The sequence below is a fragment of the Sceloporus occidentalis genome, unplaced genomic scaffold (assembly GCF_023333645.1).
Source record: "Sceloporus occidentalis isolate IW3139 unplaced genomic scaffold, rSceOcc1.0.p SCAF_3, whole genome shotgun sequence".
NCBI lineage: Eukaryota > Metazoa > Chordata > Lepidosauria > Squamata > Phrynosomatidae > Sceloporus > Sceloporus occidentalis.
Genome location: NW_028316983.1, coordinates 8,935,357 through 8,954,413, shown reverse-complemented (window position 1 = coordinate 8,954,413; position 19,057 = coordinate 8,935,357). Strand labels below are relative to the sequence as shown.

Sequence of the window (19,057 nt, the reverse complement as noted above, 5' to 3'; positions counted from 1 at the left end):
AAGTTGCTCATGTTGCAGAACAAGTTTGGGAAGCAACACTGAACATTTTCAAAGGGATTATCATGCCTTGGGAAATAAAGGAATACACACACACACACACACACACACACACACACACTCCAAAGATTAAGCCAACCAACCAGGAATCTTAAGCTACTGAACATTTCATGCCAAGAGAAATCAGGAAGTCCTCCTACAGAGATTGATGTGTTAATAATGCATCCATTGATTGCTGTTGGACATGGTGTTTGGCTGTGTATCATACAGCATAGTGATCTGAAAAGGGACACACAACTATTTGTGTATTTGTTGTTGATGTTATACACCTTAAAGTTAATTTTAACTTAAAACAGAGGTGGGCTGAATGTTGTCCTCCATGGCTGTTTTGTAAAGGTCAAAAACAATTGCAAAATGTAGTTTTTTGACATATTTTTCCTTTCCTGTGAGAGAGCTTTGGTGCTCCACCAAACTACAAATCTCAGAATTCCATAGCATTGAGCCATGGAAGTTAAAGTGGTGTCAAACTGCTTTATTTCTTCAGCAGCCTCATTCATAGGGTCACCAGAAGTCAAAGTCTGCTTGATGGCAATTGACAAGAATAACAATGTGCTAGAATTGTGCAGTGTGAAAGATAGACAAATCTTGGATTTTCACATAATCTTGAAAAAGTTCCTTTTTTGGACCACAATTGTAGCAGACTATTCATGGACTTCTATTTTTTTGTGTACATGGTCTGTTTCAACAGTTTCAACTGGTTTTCAAATTATCTTAAATTGTTCCGAACTATGTAAAACTGTTCTAAAAGGGTATTAAATGGTTCCAAATTGTTTTAAATCAGTTTAATGTTTTACTACTGCTTGGACTCCACTGTCCCATCTAGGGATATAGGGCAGGATATAAACGTAATAAATCAAACTAAAAATAATATGTTTCCTCTTTTGGGAAGGGACTTGTGGCCCAAGGAAAATACCACTGGGCATAGAAACAACAAAGGGAAAGAGATTCAGAGTGGCTTTTGGAGCGATACTAACTGTTGAGGTAACTGTGTAAGTTGCCCTTCCTCATCAGCTCAGTGACGATGTAGACGGGTTCACCCACGGAACAGATTGCGAGGAGTTTGATGAGTCTCGTGTGTTTCAGGCATTTCAAGTTCTGGATCTCTTTGGCAAAGTCGTCTCTCATGTCCGCTGTCATGAAAAAATACAAAGAGACCCCCAGAAACAGGGTGAAAGGACTTTTCAGGAATCAAGCAATTCCCTAAGTTCTGTTATTTAGTTATATAGCACTCTGCATTGGACAAATAGGCTGGTCTCTACATTAGACAATAAGTGAACTGAAGTTGGACATTAGTAATGGGAATAGGAAAAGGACAGTTGCAGAACACTTCAACCCCCTGCATTTCATTTCAGACCTCCAAATGGTAATCCTTAACCAATTTTTTTCAAAGGGAGATTAGAAAGAAAAACAGCTAACCAAGGATATATCAACAAAATTCAGTCCATTGAAAGTGGTTTCCATGATTGGGGTGGGATTCGAACGCTGCACTCCAGAGTTCTAGTCCAGCCTGTGGGATTCTGAGAGTAGTAAATTTGCCAAGCTCTGGAAAAGTTTTGAAGGCTTAAATCCAATTCACTAGCCTCAAGCAGAGCAGGCCTATTGAATCAATTGTGAAATGGCAAGTGAACCCCATGCAAATCTCACTGATTCATTGAGCCTATTCGCATTGGGTCCAGCCATCCAATTTAAACTGACGAGCACAGTTTGAGAGTAGTCATGCAAAGATAATTTGAGTCACCTGTTGGGAAACAGGAAAGCCAGAGGCTGAACAGGGAAAAGAATTTCACAAGGGAGCAACAGATTCTGCACCCCCACCAACCTTGCTTCATGATTTTGATGGCCACCGGCACTGTGTTCTTCCACATTCCTTCCCATACCTCTCCGAAACATCCTTCTCCCATCTTCCGCCAGAGCTGGAATTCAGAACGGGGCCGCTCCCATTGGTCTGTCTCCAGAGGCCTCTGTAAGAAGACAACACACAAAGCCATAAAGCCCAAAAGACAGTCCTGAACAAGTAGGTGGACACGTAGATCAATTTGTCAACAGGAATATGCCAGCCATATAATGGGAATGGCTATTTCACTCCCTCCAAGCAGTGGCATCACTAGAGTTGGCATCACTCATTGTGGTAACGCATGGTGTCACTCCTATCATCCATCTCCTTCCATACCACACCATACAGAATCCTTAGCAATGTTTTTTGTAATAAGGTAACTCATAAACCTAATTCCAATATACAGTGGACCCTTGTTATACGCTGAGGTTTGGTTCCAAGATCCCCCGTGTATAACAAAATCCGTGTATGCTCAAGTCCCATTAAATATAATGACATAGCAAAATGGTGTCCCTAATAAAAATGGAAAATCAAGGTAAATTTATACTTTTTTGGAACATTTTCAAACCGTGTATGCTTGAATCCGTGTATAAAAAATCCGTGTATAAGAAGGGCTGACTGTACCTCCAAATGCAATGGCAATACTTGTGACACAAACAACTAGCATAATTTATACTTTAAAATTACAACTTCACACTTACATCATTTTGTGCGGTTAAAATAAAAATTAAGTAAGATGTGATGTTTTTTTAAAAAAATTTAAAAGTCAAGAAATCAGAAGAAGACTAGGACTGGGAAGGGCAGCTATGAAGGAACTAGACAAGATCCTGAAGTGTCAAGATATATGACCGAATACTGAAGTTAGGATGGTCCGTGCCATCATATTTTCCATTTCTATGTATGGTTGTGAAATCTGGACAGTGAAGAAAGCTGACAGGAAGAAAATCAACTCATTTGAAATATATTGCTGGAGGAGAGTTCTGTGGATACTATGGACTGTTAAAAAGACAAACTAATATGTCCGATAACAAATCAATCTTGAACTCTTCCTAAAATCCAAGATGACTGTTCTACTGAGACTGTTGTACTCTGGCCATATCATGGATTTGATTAATATGTTCTGTTTAGGAGTCCCTAGGTCCTCCAGTGCAACTCTCTCAGAAGTTGACCATAAAGTCACAGTGGAGGACCTAGAGATTACTAGAGAAAACACTTCGCTAAGCATTTGTAGGTCCTCCAGTGCAATTATATGGTCAACGTCTCCCAGATGTTGCCCAAGAGTTGCACTGGAGGACCTAGAGATTCCTAGAGAGCTATTTTCTCTGGTTAAAAAAGTGTGGGGGTTTTTTATTTATGTTTTTCCCCCACTTTCACTAGGGTCCTATGCCCCTAACACCAATGAATGTGGAGGGCCCACTGTACTTTGCAGTCTGCAAATGGTTTTTACTTTTGAAGAGGCTGCACTAGGGAACAAAATTTAACTGCTGTTGTTTTTTTCCTTAGCAGAATAAGAATGCAAAAGATTTTTTTAAAACCTTGCTTGAGCAGAGGTAATTGGATGGATGAAAACAAGTGAGATAAATAAACAGGTTTCTAAGCGAGGTGTGGCTGGGGACTAGAAAAATCTGACAGGTGTGCACAGCTGGCTGGGTGGAGTAGACTCTATAGCAGGGAAACTGGGTGGGTGAACATGAACAGGCTGGGTGTCAGTGTTCTTTTTTTAGCCATTCCTAGGGGAGCTCAGATTTTCAGATAGGGATGGAAATTATGCAGCCCATCAGATCTGCTTGGATGACAACTCCCAGCATTCTTCACCACTCTCTAGGCTGGCTAGGATTGATGGGGGATGCAGTTTAACATCTGGAGAGTTGTACAATTCCAAACCAAGTTACGTGAAGGAATAAGGAGGAGAGACCCATAGAGGAAAAATAAGAAGAATAAACTCCCAGATTATGGAACGGCCTGCCGGATGAGATCTTTCACATTACCATCTTGAACAGCTTTAAGAAAGCTATTAAGACAGATCTCTTCTGGTAGGCCTTTCCTGAATAGATCCCTGGCCACCCAAAAGACCTAACTTTCTATACCCTGATTTCTGCTGCAGTTAATGTTTGGGTTTTTTTTGTTTATTTTATGCTGTGTTTTAAATTGTAAATCGTTTAATTCTGTTTTAGGGGTGGGTGGGGTTTTGGGATACGGGAATGTATGTTTTAATATTGTCAGCCACCTCGGTTGTGTTCCACAGAGGGGTTGGATAGAAATAAATTTTAATAATAATAATAGTAATAATAATAACAACAACAATATGTTGTTGTTGGTGGTGGTAGGACTATAGGTCTGGTCATACGAGCTGAGAAATCTGGGAAGCTGTACTTCAAAGACACATTTCTTACTGCTGGATTATAATTTTGTCTAAATTAGAAATCCAATATGTTTCTCTTCATTTGTCAGTGTCAAAACTGTATGCCTTCCAACAGTTCATAGACGAAAATAAGACACACATGGCCAAGGAACATCAGAGAGTGGCCAAGATGGCAAAAGTTATTAATGAGGAAAATCATATGAACTAGGAGGTGCAGCAGTTTGCTTTGCCTGAGCCTACTGGAAGGGCAAGATTACCCCCTTTGGCCCCCTCCTGTTGAGTTGAGTGCAAACTACTTTTGGATTTTACACATAGTTTAAAGCAATTGCTGTAAGCTGAAGACAAGGTGGGAAAGTGGGAGGTGAAGGGAGAAACTGGAACATTTTAAAAGCAGGGACAGCAAAGAATTTATTAGGACTGTCCCCATGAAATCATGACAGTTAGAAGGTATGAAAATGAATAAAAATCCTTGAAATGAGGTGTTGTGGGGGGAGGTAAAACAAAAAAGAGGGACCCATAGAGATCAAAATTCCAATTTCACCGTCCATCATTGCCTTCTCAAGCATGACTCCAGAATTTCAAGAGTCACAGAAAAACACAGATTGAGTTAAAAAGGTCAAGGTATTCCCCATTGACAAGGTTGTCAAATTGTCTCCAACCATAGGGGGCAGTGCTCATCTTCGTTACTAAGCCGAAGAGCCAGCATGTGGCCAGCATGACTGCACAGAACGCTGTTTATCTTCCCATTGGAATGGTACCTATTTATCTACTTGCACTGGCATGCTTTCGAGTTGCTAGGTTTGCAGAAGCTGGGCCTAGTGATGGGAGCTCACCCCATCATGCGGCACCTGGGCCTTGAACTGCCAACCTGCCGATCTTGCAGTCAACAGAGTTGGCATCTTAACCACTTTAGCCACCATATCCCAGTGCATTTTGAGTTACTCTTGATTTTAAAACTTTGACCACAATTTTCAAAGTCCCGCAGATTCAAATACCAACCTTTTGGATGCAAGGCTGTAGCAGAGGGCTCTGTATGACCTTCCAATTGACTGTGTAATACTCAAGGAGCTGTTCTAGCGTGGGAAATATGTGTCCCTTTTCTAAGTAAAAACTTCCTCCAGGGTCCTTGTAGATTCTGAAGTGCCGCACTTTGGAATGATTCCGAACTAGAAACCAAAGGACAGGAGAGAATGGCAAGACATGTGACATATCACCAGAGGCCATCCCTAGATCTCAGGCTTTAAACTGGAATCCTTCGGGCCTGGGATGATCCCAAACTAGCAACCCTAAATTTCAGAAATGTGGAAATTGATACTTTATTCATGGTGGACACCATCCATCTGACAACAAGGTATTATATTCTATCTCACTTGTCAGTCTTTTGATGCATAAACTTTGTTAGTTTTGAACCAATGGGAGTGAAATGCTAAAGAAAGGTTCTAAGAAATTCTGGTTTAGTCACCCAGAAGGAGGAGATCTGATATCCAACAGTTTCCCTGGGGTTTGAGCTCCTCAGACAAGGAACCATCTCATCTTCCAGGGCCAACCCAAGGCACTTTGTCACTTGAGGCAGACAAGATGCCCTGCCTGTCTCCAACTCAAGTTCCACCAATATGGAACTATGAGCCTATTTCCTCAGATGCACAATCCCTTTGCATACTGATTTCCAAGACTAACACGGCTCAGTTTCTGAATTTTACCACCATGCTAGCAGCTGAATCTTACAATGGAAACAGGTCAGCATTCTTTGCCATATGGCAGAGCACCAGCCTAGGTTAGGGGACACAGGGCAAGCCAATTGGCACTGCTGGGAGATCTCCTACTGCTCTCTCTCAACCCACTCTGTATGTTCCCAGCAAGTCCCAGTTCTTGCTAAGAATTTACAGAAGAGCTAGGAACTATTGTTTTTGTATTTATGTGTCTTCACATTCACTCCATCTCATGGCAATCCTATCCTAGGATTTTCTTGGCAGGACATATTCAGAGATCTAGAGCTGAAATGACTTGCCCAAGTTCACCTGGTGGGCTTCTATGGCTAAGCAAGGATCCAGATCTCCTGGAGCCAAGGTCCAACAAGTCAAATTATGCTGGCTCCTCAAGGGACCATGGGACTCTGGAAAACATCAGGACACTACTGGTAAGCAATGAGGTGGCTGCCTCAGGCAACAGATGAAATTGCCCTACACTTTTCCCTGGGAAGAAGATATTGACAGTGTGGAATGTGTCTTGAGAAGGGTGACCAAAATGGTGAAACATCTGGAAACCATGCCTTGTGACAGGTGGCTTAGGGGATCTGGGTATGTTTAGCCTGAAGAAGAAAAGGTTACAGGGTGACATGATAGCTATGTTTAAACATTTTAAGGGATGTCATATTAAAGATGAAGCAAGCTTGTTTTCTGCTGTTCCAGAGACTAGGAACAATGGATTCAAACTTCAGAAAAAACACATTCCACCTAAACATTAGGAGGAACTTCCTGATGGTAAGGTCTGTTTGACAGTGGAAGATGCTGCCTCAGAGAGTGGTGGAGTCTCCTTTTTTGGAGGTCTTTAAACAGAGGCTGGATTGTCATCCGTCAGGGGTGCTTTGACTGTGTAGTCTTCCATGGGAGGAGGATGGACTGGTTGGCTCTTGTGGTCTCTTCCAACTCTTCCAACAAGGACCTTATCACACTAGAGGAATCCCACTAAGAAATGGGATTTAAAGTAAATTTAAAGCAGAAAAACCCACAAATGTGGGAGGCTTATCACATGATGTTTCTGCAAACCTGAAATAACGCGAAAATAATGCAAATGTAAAAAGGGAGGGAAACGACACCTTTTTACTTTGGGGAACTTCCGAAAGTAAAAAGATATCATTTTTCTCCCCTTTACACTCACTTTTTGCTTAATTTCAGGTTTGCAAAAACATTGTGTGATAAACCTTCTGCATTTGTGGTTTTTTTCCTAGTTTACATCTACTTTAAATCCCATTTCTGAGCTAGTGTGATAAGTCCTAAGACATTGCAGTTAAATCAATTAAAAAACACTGACATGTCTTCCCCTCAAAGCAGTAGATAAGGCTGTTTCACACATTTCTCATGATTCCCTGGGAAGAAGAAACCAGAAGGTAAAGCTATAAAAATGTGATGAGTAGTTATTTCTGAAGAATACATTGCCTATCAAGTTTCTGGGTATGGCTTTCCCACATAGAAAACCTGAAGGATCCATTGCATGTTGATATTTGACATGGGGTTGGAAAAGCAGGAGGTTGGGGTGGGGAACCTCCTGGCCTGTTCGTACCATGAGACTGCCATTGATATGAGTCAATAGTATGGAGCCAATTGATGTGAGTCAGTCATAGGCAATTTACTACAGATCCAGTTGTGGTCATGGAATATCAAAATTACTAAGGCTGGTCTAAGGACTGAAGGTTCGTAGCCATTGCTTATGGTGCCTAATTACAGCTTAGTTTGGGGCTGGTTCATCCCTTGCTCCATATGAGTGGTGTGGGAAGTATACCATTGTTTATTGCACCACTGAGTATAATTACACATGAGAGAGGGAATGTATATGTGACATAGTAATGAACATTTACATCATGTAAGATATTGCTTGCTGAAAACCTGCGGGAATGAGCTCGTCATGCAATCTGGAGGCAGATTTTCACATGGGTTCATATTTCAAAGGGACTTGTTTTCAGAATGCCTCTAAGATGATTGCATAATAAAAAGAAAGAGAAAGAAAGAAGGAAAGAAAGAAAGAAAGAAAGAAAGAAGTATCTGTCTATTTTGTGACACAATTTGTTCTAACAGAAATAAGAGCCTTATCATATGAGAAGAGAAAACCAAGATGCAGTGAGAGAGAAGTGGCTTTCTCCATGCCTCTCCGCAGGGACGTTCTTCTGTCATTGTCTATCAAGTTTCTTTGTGTGCTTCTTTAGTGTATAATGAACACCATACTGGTCTAAAGAAGATTAGTCTAAAGCAGTGGTCCCCAAACTGTGCCATTTAAGAGATTCTGGACTTCAGCTCCCAGAAGGCTCAGCCATGTTGGCCAATTGTATGGGATTCTGAAGTCCAAAATCTCTTAAAGAACACAGTTTGGCGACCACTGATCTAAGGCAAAGGTGGGCAGAATGTGGCCCAGGGGCCGCATGAGACCCCCAGGGCAGGTTTTGGGTTTCTGATGGCTTGGAGCCATTGGCCTAAAGGAACTATGTAGAAAAGATGGGTCTTGGAAGTATCTCACTATGAGTCAAAATTGATTTGTAGGCAGTTAACAACAACAACCATTCATTGAATCAAATTGCTTTTTTGAATGCTGAGTCAACATGCCAATTTTTAAAATTTGTGTGGTCTTTAACTTATAATTTTTCATTATAAGTTAAAGACCTTGGTTCCTACAGATTTCTTTCTGTAATTTGAAAGAGAACATTGCAAACACTCAAAATCCATGCTTCACTTCCACCCCCTTTCCCCCCAGATCACAAGATAGTCATTAGAATTACTCTTTTCCTGATCTTCCCTGACACTCCTTCCTATGATAAGCAAGAGAGTTTCTGCTGTCTTGCAAAGTCAAAATCTACTTTGACACCCTATGAGTATCCAGGGTGATTGCAAAACATGAGTTATCTGTTGTTTCACATATACAAAAAGATACATATGTTGCATGAAGTCTAATTGTCTCTCTTTGTGAGGGAGAGCAGGTATTTTCTAGCACTTGACCTTGGCAGAAAGTTTACCCTGATTTTCATATTTTTGCCTTTTAGGTGGATCAGTAAGAGGGAATATGCTCACATACCCTCCTGTAAATAAATGCAACCTGTAGCAAGTAGAGGAGAGATTTAAGCCATGCGAAGGCATGAGACAATTAAACAGTGCTGCTTATTGTATGACTACAGTATTAGGAATCGAAAAAATATTTGAAAATATTCAATAGTTGGTCAAAAAAAATGTGTCTTGAAAAATCCTAAAAAGAAGAATCCTGAGATTCTTTGCAGTTCAGCACTTAACTTGCGTAAAATTCAAATGTGGTTGATTTACACCAGAAAATAGCATTTTCTTTGCAGAAAATAATTTTTCTACACAGAAATATTTTTTTCAGAAAATAATGTTTTCTGAGCAAAGAAAATGTGCAAATTGTGTGAAGAATAAGTCCTGAATTACAAAAAGTTTTCAAAAACTGCAGTTTTCAAAGACTTTCTTGCAGCAAAAATAAAATTTCTAAATTTACTTTAGAAAATTACTAAATTTAAAATTACTTCAATAAAAAAATAGTGAAGAATCACATCCCTAGGAATCACATGGGTGTTAAAAGTTTCCTTTTTTCATTTGTAGAATGAAGAAAGCTGCATCTATGATTCTGTTGTAAATTAAAGTACCAATGCCATAGCAAGTAACCTGATCAGGAGGAGTATGAGAACACACAGGAAGATATCCTTGGTGGTTTACTCTCTTTTCATTCCTAAATGTATATGCACATTGCTGTTTGTTGTTGTTATGTACCTTCACCTCAACTCTACCTTACAATGACCTTATCATAGGGTTTTTCCTGGCAAGATTTATTCAGAGGAGGTTTACAACTGACTTCTTCGTAGGTTAAGAGCCTTATCACACCAGAAAACCAAATAGGAATGGAGCCAGAGAGTAGCTTATTTCTCTGCGCCTTAATGCATGACGTCTTCAGAGGGTTTCCATGGTTGAGCAAGGATTCAGAGCTTGCTCTCCCAGAGTCCAAGTCTAATATTCAAACCAATATACCATGCTGGATCTTAGACTTTAATGCTTTTCTTTTTTCTGTGTGGCCATTCCTAAGCTGCAGCTACACTGCAGAATTAATGCAGTTTGACACCACTTTAGCAGACATGGTTCAATGCTATGGAAGTCTGGGAGTTGTAGTTTTGTGAGATATTTAGCCTTCTCTGTCAGGGAGCTCAGGTACCCAAAGAATATATCCCAGGTTTACATAGGAAGGAGCCATGACAGTTAAAGCAATGTCAAACTGCATTAATTCTGCAGTGTGGCAGCTGCCATAATGTTGTTTCCTTAACAAAGAGAGTCAAAGTCTCTATGATGGTTGCCACAACAGATCCTACACTCAGAGAATCCAACTTTAGGGGTTTCTATAAACAAATCTAGCTTTTTTCTCTCTCCTGTCCTATCATTTCAATAGATTTCCCAAAACAATAATCTGGAATAATATTTAGTCCCAACTAGAATGAGTTTATGGAATCATTTGATAAATCAACAAGTAGAAAAACTCAGTTGAATCGGTGGTTTTATCAGGACTAGCAATAGGATTTGGCCCCAAATGGTTTTTTTTGTAAACTTACTGTAAGTGCTAAGAGTAGTTACTCCTGTTTTATAACCACAAAACCACTGCTGAAACACAAAATTGTTACACCATGGACTGGCCCTCCTTCACCCCTAGTCAACCTTTGATACCAACTTAATATTAAAGGATGTTTTAAGCAGGTAGCCAAGAGTAATGTCATATACGGACCATATATGTAGATGCTGCTGGCTCAGCATGGGAGAAACTGGAGCACTTAGCTAGGATAGATCATTTAAGATCAGAATCTTTATAATCCCTTCATTGATAGGAGTGATGGCAGGTGATAAACCTTGGGTTTACATATGAACAGTACTCCAAGATTACCTCCCTCTGGGAGTGTGACTTCTTTGACAAGGGACATTCATGGTGATTGTCCAGCCATTTACAGTCTTTCAGTTCTATTTGTTCCCTCCTGGGAACTTCACTTTAATCCCAAAACTGCTCAAGGATATGTTTTGGCCTATAAAAGTGCCTGCCAAAACACCACCAACTTGGTCTCAGTTGAAGTCAGACAGATACCCTGTCAGTATCTCCCTTTACTCCTCATCATTGCAGGATCCACAGGCAGCTGCTGAGTCATTTCACTTCACATAATCCCCAACTGGATCTCTGCTTTTGGAAACGGTACATTATCATATTATTACAATATCTGCTACCACTTTTTATACTGTTAGTTCTTTATGTGCATGTGAGTGTGTGTTTTTGTGTGAAAGTTGATTTCCCCTATTGTTGTTATAAATAAAACTACATTTGGAACTTCCATTCTGGAAGCTCAGGTTTTTGGAACTGTTATACACAGGTCTGACCCCAGCGTTTTAGTGACCCCAAGCCCTTTTGCAGCCATCATTTGAGCTAACTAAATCCCCCTTTGTATATTTATTGTGGGAACCCTCATGAGACCCTTGCATTTTTAGTGAGAAGATATTCTTACATATTTAACTATTTATTTATTGAATGTATACCTCACCTTTGCCCCAGGGTTGGATCCAAGGTGGGATCCCCTGGTGGCGCAGTGGTCAAATGCCTGTACTGCAATCACACACTCAAAACCATAAAACAAACAAACAAACAAAAAAAACAAGCTTCATTTATATACCGCTTCATACCACCTAAGCAGTGTCTAAGCAGTTTACAACTGTAAGATAATACCAACTTAATATTAAATATTAATTAATATTAATATTAATATTAATATTAATATTAATATTAATATTAATATTAATATTAAGGTTGCAAGTTCAATACCAGTGAAAGGGCTTAAGCTTGACCCAGATTGTTGGGAGCAATTAGCTTACAGTTGTAAACCGCTTAGACACTGTTACTTCAGAATGAAGCGGTATATAAATGAAGCTCTTTGTTTTTTATTTTTGTCCCGAGTCAACTTAACATAGGCTCGGAACAGATGGGCCTTTGCGGCGACCTCGTCACGTGCAAGGTTGCCTGGTCGGCGGAGCACCCACACGCCCAGCAGCTCTTGCATGTGATGAGGGCGCCACAGCTGCGGCGCACCCACCAGACGGAGTGTGTAATGATGACGTTGCAGCTGTGCCACTTCCAGACAGGGTGGCGCAGCTGCGACATCATTGCAATGTCTCTCACACTTTGTGGCGTTGCAGCGATGCCACAAAAAGGAGCAGCTTCCGGGCGCTCCTTTTTTGCTCCGCAGCAGTGCCACACAATTTGGTTGCTGCAGCGCTCCTGCAGAGAAAAGAGTGGTGCCGGGGAGGGCTTCTCTTTGGCGGTTTGTACCCCGCCATAGAAACAGATGACCCATGCTTCTTTTCCCCACCAGCCCTGCTAAACTGTCCTTGTCTACTTCATAGTGTAGTGGATTGGGAATACAGGAGAGCCACAGTTCTGTGATACTTTCAGAGCAAGAATGATGATGAACCATGCAAATTACAAGGGGTTAATGATGGATCTTCCTTGATCTAGTAGGTGACTGAGATACTAACAGGGTTTTCAAATTTTTCTACAGTGACACAGACTCATAAAAATAATGAAACCGAGGTGGGATACTTCTTTTTGATGAAGTTCATCCTTTATGTGTGTAGTTGAAGTGGTAAAGTGTGTAAACAAGAACTTGTTTAGAAAGATTGTTTGCATTTCTAATTAGAAGCCAAAGGCTGCATTTCATCTTGCTGAAGATTTTTTGTTGAAGCTCAACATGTTTGGCAGGTTGAAGCACTGCTGTCAAAAGGATGCATGCACCCACGGAGTTCAGTGGAGCTAGCTCCCAGGTAATTGTCCATAGGATAACAATCAATGAACCATAGCATTAATTCTCAAATCCTATTTGTGGTTTACTCATTTGTTTTGGATGTCTGTATCATGAAGATGTTAAACCAAGGTATCAGCTCCTTTGACTGTCAACAGTAGAACACCAGGAATGTATGACTATGGATTTTCCTTGGGAAGTGGCTACAGGGACTGCCATGATCATAGAATCATAGAATCTCACAAGCCTTGTAAATTAGAATTAAAGCTGGATAATTGTGCCTTTTGTGATACTTATCACATGATGTCACCTTCAAATAATTGCTTCTGTCCTTTTAAAGTGTGGTTAGGGCATCCCTTGTCATTGACAGGGAACATCCATCGATAAGCTTCCAATTATGCTTTCGTGGGATTAATCCTCTGGTGTGATAAATTTCTCCAGCTACATTCATGAGACTGGGCAGTCATGTAGTTGCAGTCTCCTCCTCCTCCTCTTTCCTTCTTCCCCTTGATATCTCCAAACAGTCTGGCTTTCTTTTTCTCCACTTTTTTCTCTTTTTTCTTTGTTTCACTAAATCACATTGCTATTAAATTGCGTTATCCCTAAAATTAAAAATTAAGAAACACACACACACCAAAGGCATGCTGGGTAGGGCAATAGGGCAGGGAAGCAGGGTTGGAGGCAGTCCAGAAGAGGGCCAAAGTAGCATCAATAGCTGAAACAGCCCCAGTCGCGCTATGGATGGAACGTGTGATACTGAGCAATCCAAATGGATATGTATCCATTTACATGGTTGTAGAACGTGCAATACTGAATGATCCTAAATCAATATGCATTCATTTACTTTTGTAAATGGATATATATCATGGTGACAACAAGGCTGTGTGATAATATCCTTAGTTGGAAGAAACCGCAAGGGTCACCTAGTCTAAGTCCTTATCATAGAGGAATATAAAACTACAGCACTTCTGAAAGATGCCCAACCTCTGTTTAAAGACCTCCAACAAAGGAGAGTGTGTCACCCTCCATGGCAGTCTATTTTACTATCGAACATTTCTTATGGTAAAGAGGTGCTTCCTAATGTTTGGGTGGCAAAGCTGACTGGGGAATTTTGGACATTGTAGTCCAAAAAGGTAGGATTTTCAGATCCTGCAGGGCTGACTAAGTTTCTCAAATAAATTCTAGAATTTGGAGAAGAATCCATGCACAGAATTACACTTTCTCATACTTCTCTGGGGGAAGCGTTGACATTTTAAAGCTGGTTTGCAATTACAATGCAGGAAATGTAGATGTTACCTGAGAGAGAATATTCCCCTTTGTTACTTTCACTGTCACGAACAAGGAAGGAGCCATGCCGGTTGGGAGGTGAGAGTAGAAGGAGACTGGCTTTGTTCCGGCTGATCCCACTTATATACCAGCTAAAAGAGAAAGGGGTAGATATGAGCTGACTGAGAAGATTCCTTAGCAAGGCAGGCCACACTTTTGCATATCTTCAGAAACAGAACAAGAAAAATATCTTCTTTTGTGGTTCAACAATTCACACATCACCTGCCTCCTCAATCTGGACCCACTTATGCACATTTTAAATCATAGGTAACATACCTACCAATATTTCAAAGATGAAAACTGTGATACCTGTGGCCAAGCAACATGAAAGTGTGGTCAAGATGGCAAAAAACGAAAAACTAATGAAGAAGAACATGCATGCTAGAACATGCTGCAGTAGTTTGCTTTTGCTTGAGCCTACCGGGAAGAACAAAACTCTGACCTCTCCACTCCCCCTGCTGAGTTGAGTGCAAACTATTCTTGCTTTTTGAACTCAGTCTGCACTGCAGCAATTGAAGCAAGCAGAGGACAGGGGAGTGAAGTGGGAGAAGGAAAGAGAAACTGGGACATTTTAAAAGCACCTGGAAAACTGGGATGACAGAGGAATAATCAGAACGTTCCCTGCCATATCTGTACAGTTGCAGAGTAAAGGGCCAGCCTTGCCATTAGACAGAATGCGGTGGTTGCCTCAGGCAACAACTTCCATGTGTTATGCAAGAACAGTAAACATTTAATTATTTAATTCATGATCTACTCCTAAGCAGAGAAAACACTCATGAGATTTTTTGCCTTGTATGTCAAATATTTTGGCTGGCTTTAATTTATTGTTGTTGTGAGCCTCTAAGTCATTTTTTACTTATGGCAACCCTAAGGTGAACTTATCATAGGGTTTTCTTGGCAAATTTCTTCAGAGGGGGATTGAAATTGCTATCCTCTAAGGCTGAGAGAGTGTGCCTTGCCCAGCTGGGAATTGAACCCTATCTATTAATTGTAGACTCTAACTTTTCTTGCATCTGGAATACTGTGTTTGAGCTGGTTGATCCATCATGAATTAGGGTAGGTGTGATCCATTGGTTGTTCTGCCTCATACATCATGGATGGGGAGAACGTACGTTGCTGACATTTTCAGGTTTGCAACCTCTGGTTGTGGTCACACCAAGGAACTTCTTATTATCCTTCAGACACAGTCTGGACGCTAAACTAAACTAGCGAATTCACGTGAATGCGTTCTGGCCCCACTTTCTTTTCATGCGAAATTAAGAGAAATTCCTCAGGTGTGATAAACTCAAATGCATTAAAAATATTCAAAAGTATATAGAATATACAATGTTGTGGCAAAATGATATTGCAGACATTAACAATGTTTTACCTATCACCCCCAGCTCCATAGCTTGTTATTTATTCCTATATTAAAATAAACTTTATCAAGAAGGCAGGAACAGAATGCAAAATGACCTTAACAGATTGGAGAGCTGGGCCAGAACTAACAAAATGAAATTCAACAGGGATAAATGTTCATCTAGATAGGAAAAATGACACGCACATATATAGGATGGATGACACTGGCATGAAAGTAGTATATGCAGAAAGGATCTAGGAGTCTTAGTAGACCACAAACTGAATATGAGTCTACAGCAGCGGTGGGCTAAATGTGACCGGCGGGCCACATGTAGCCCTCACAGCTGATTTTGTGGCCCCTCAGGAGTCAAAAATCTTTTTCTTTTCTTTTTTAAATGCAGTTTTTTTTATCTACAAAAGCACTCTCAAAGGACCAGGATAAGAAGAGTTTTGTCCTGACCTTCAGAAACAACAACTCACTACCATTTGTCATTACAGTGATGAACAGCACTGGGTTTTTTCTAGTCTGGATGAAGCCTTAGTTACTTTTGAAAATCTGGATGTTTTTCATTCAGCATCACAAATGCATCAGGAGTCAGGAGCTGAACTGTGTGATATTCTTTCCCCACCATTTAATAAAGCTGGATTTAAGGTGGTTGGGACAATGAAGCAGTTCTCAAAATAGCTTCCTACTTTCTATACATGTAAGAGCTCTCCTATTAGAAAGCAGACTCCATACTGTGGTGCATCTGATCTGATGGTGCTGCTGAGCCAAGAGAAACCCTCCTTGGGGCCAGAGCCAGCTCCTTTTGAGCCTGAGGGATGGGGTGTGTTACTCCAAGGTCTAGCTTCCCTCCACACACACCCTTTTCTGATATCAAATTGATATAAGAAGGATGTTTTAGGCAGGTAGCTGAGAGGGCGACCCCAGTTCAGGAAACTAGCCATGATGTGGAGATCTGCCAGACTCACCATAGAGGATGCCAAGGCACTTAGCTGGGAGAGACTAAGATCAGCATCTACATAACTCCTTTCATAATAGGCGTGATGGTGGATGATAGACCTTGTACATACTCATGAACAGAAGTCCAAACCAGGGACATTCAAGGTGATTTGCTGACTTCCAGTTCCATTATTCCTTCCACAAACCTGATGTCTGACCAATCAGTTTAAGCATATAAAGTAATAAGTTGGGTGAAGCTCCGTGAGAGGAGAAAGGAGAGGCCCCAGAATTTTTTAAATTTCAAATTTTTAAATTTTAAAATATATATTTTTTAAAAAATTAAAATTCTTTTAAAATTTTGTTAAAAACCACATTTAAAACAAATCTTCACTATGTTTATATAAATACATTTAGATTGTGTGTATGATATTGTGATTTGAAGGTATAATTTTAATTTTGCTAGTTGTTTATGTCACAGCTATTAGCATCACATTCAATGGCATACAGGAATTATGATTTACGAGTAACTGTGGGACTCTGGCATTTTCAATAACAGGTGTTGTTGGGCACCGCTCTTATCTGGGGCCCAAATAGCATGATTAATGAGGGAATCTGAGAGGAAGCAACCCCAAATGTACGATCTTCTTATTCACTCCCAAAAGTTAGGAAATAAGCTTGTTGGGCTGTCATTGCTACTACCCTTGGAGAGGGCAAAGGGAGAGAGATCTCAATTTTTCCTTTCCCCAGGAGCATTTCTCTCTTGATAGCATCACAAAACCAGATGTTTGTGTGCAGCACCACTGAAGGGTCTCGAGTCGATCATTTCCTCCAACTAACAATTAATCACTCAAAATGACTTAAGGTGTAATCCACACTCCCAAAATAATGCAGTTTGGCACTGCTTTCACTGCTGTGGCTCAATGCTATGGAATTCTGGGATTTGTAGTTTTTGAGATATTTACCATTCTCTGTCAGAGAGCTCTGGTGCCACAACAAACTACAAATCCCAAGATTCCAAAGGATGGAGCCATGGCAGTCAAAGCAGTGTCAAAGTGCATTATTTCTGCAGTACAGATGCAAGCTAAAAGGTTGCAGTTCCACCGCCTAAGGAATAAAGTTAATGTTCCTAATTAAGATGCACTTGCTCTAATGTTGAAATGCCTTTCTTAGTAAAAACATGAATTTCCAGACTCTTTCCCCAACATTTACTACTACTTATCTGCTCACAGTTTCTCATCAAGTTAACTCCTAATCTTTTTTACAAACCAGGTTAGTTAGGACATTTCCACGGTGCAGTTCAAGATTACAACAGTCCTCCTGTTGCAGTTGGTGGCTATGGTTTTACAAAGGGGAAATGGACATGAAGAGGAAGGTGGATTTCCCAAGGCAATTTCCCAAACAGTGAAACATTTACATGTCTTGCTTCCTGTTCTCATACATATGCTTAGCGTCTATCTTTTAGCATAATGGTTTGGGGCGGAGACCGTAGCAATGGAGTGGGGATGGAAAGAGTATTTAAATATGTTTGGAAAATGGTAAAAATATTGTTCTGTGCTGATATGCTTTGGAGGGATATCTATGCACCTCAACACACCAATAACATCTTGACAAAATGAAGGCCTGTGACTAGCATCGTCATATTTCCCCCCCTTCTGTATGATTTTTAACACCTTTGCCTGATGAAGAATTCAATGGCTCTTCGAAAGCTTCATTATGTGTTTTGTGCATTTTGGTTGTTTGAGTAAAGGTATCACTGTTTTGTAGCTTCATGAAGGCTTCTATTATGTGAACTTTACTCTCCATTGACTAAGAGGCTCATTTGCATTACAAATGTCACTCCTTGATTCGTAACTGAGAGATGCCCAAAGGCAATCTAGATTCCCATGGTTAAAACTCCCCAGCTCTGAGCCTTACACAATAAACCACTGAGTAAAAAAACCCAGAATCCACCTCAAAGCATACAAAGGCCCCATTAACACTATGGAAATAACCTGGTATGAAACAAGTTATTTCTGCTACAATCACACTGGCTCTGAATGTACCCAGTGCTGTTTACAGGGGGACCATGGAGAAACACACTTACCTGGTGTATTTGACAGCGGGTCCCTTACCACATCTTTTTAAAGGTCTGGAGCATCCAGATCTTCAGTAGTGTGAGTACACTACCAAATTGATCCAGATTGCTTGGTATAATTTCCGGAAATTGAGGCACTTCCATTTTGAATCAATCTGGTGCATGTATGAATGTCGACCAGGGTTTAAATGCCACGGAGAAATTCAGGCACACAAACCATAGTGGGAACATTGATTCGGTGTTGTGTCACCATGGAGAGCCCAATCTCCTTGGGACAAAAACCTAAGTGTAAATGGCCCCAAATAAGAAAAAAAAATAGGGCCAATGAACTATGAAGTTAAATTCTATTAAAATGTTGCACTAGGCTGTATAAAAATACATCAAATATAAATAGTAAAGAGTTGTGAATAATAATCATATTCCTGAATATTCCTAAACAAGAAAATTGATATTCTGCAAAACACAACCAAATAGCACCATCCCATAGAAATATCTAATCAAAATTACACAGGTTTATGAAAATTTCCATTATGATACAAACTGATGAAGACATTTATTGTCCCTTCATTGTTTATGGATTAGAGAAGCATTTT

At 40.3% G+C, this 19,057-nt stretch overlaps 1 protein-coding gene across 1 annotated transcript in view; it reads right to left on the bottom strand.

Moving 5' to 3' along the window:
• Nucleotides 1-19,057, bottom strand: part of SRMS (src-related kinase lacking C-terminal regulatory tyrosine and N-terminal myristylation sites) — a 40,377-nt gene that overhangs the window by 9,460 nt on the left and 11,860 nt on the right. Inside the window, exons 2-5 of the mRNA XM_089513610.1 lie at nucleotides 14,080-14,201; nucleotides 5,253-5,419; nucleotides 1,877-2,018; nucleotides 1,032-1,187 (exon numbers count right to left, since the gene is read on the bottom strand). Coding sequence (XP_089369736.1) covers nucleotides 1,032-1,187; nucleotides 1,877-2,018; nucleotides 5,253-5,419; nucleotides 14,080-14,201 — 587 coding nt within the window. The remainder of the gene's footprint in view (nucleotides 1-1,031; nucleotides 1,188-1,876; nucleotides 2,019-5,252; nucleotides 5,420-14,079; nucleotides 14,202-19,057) is intronic.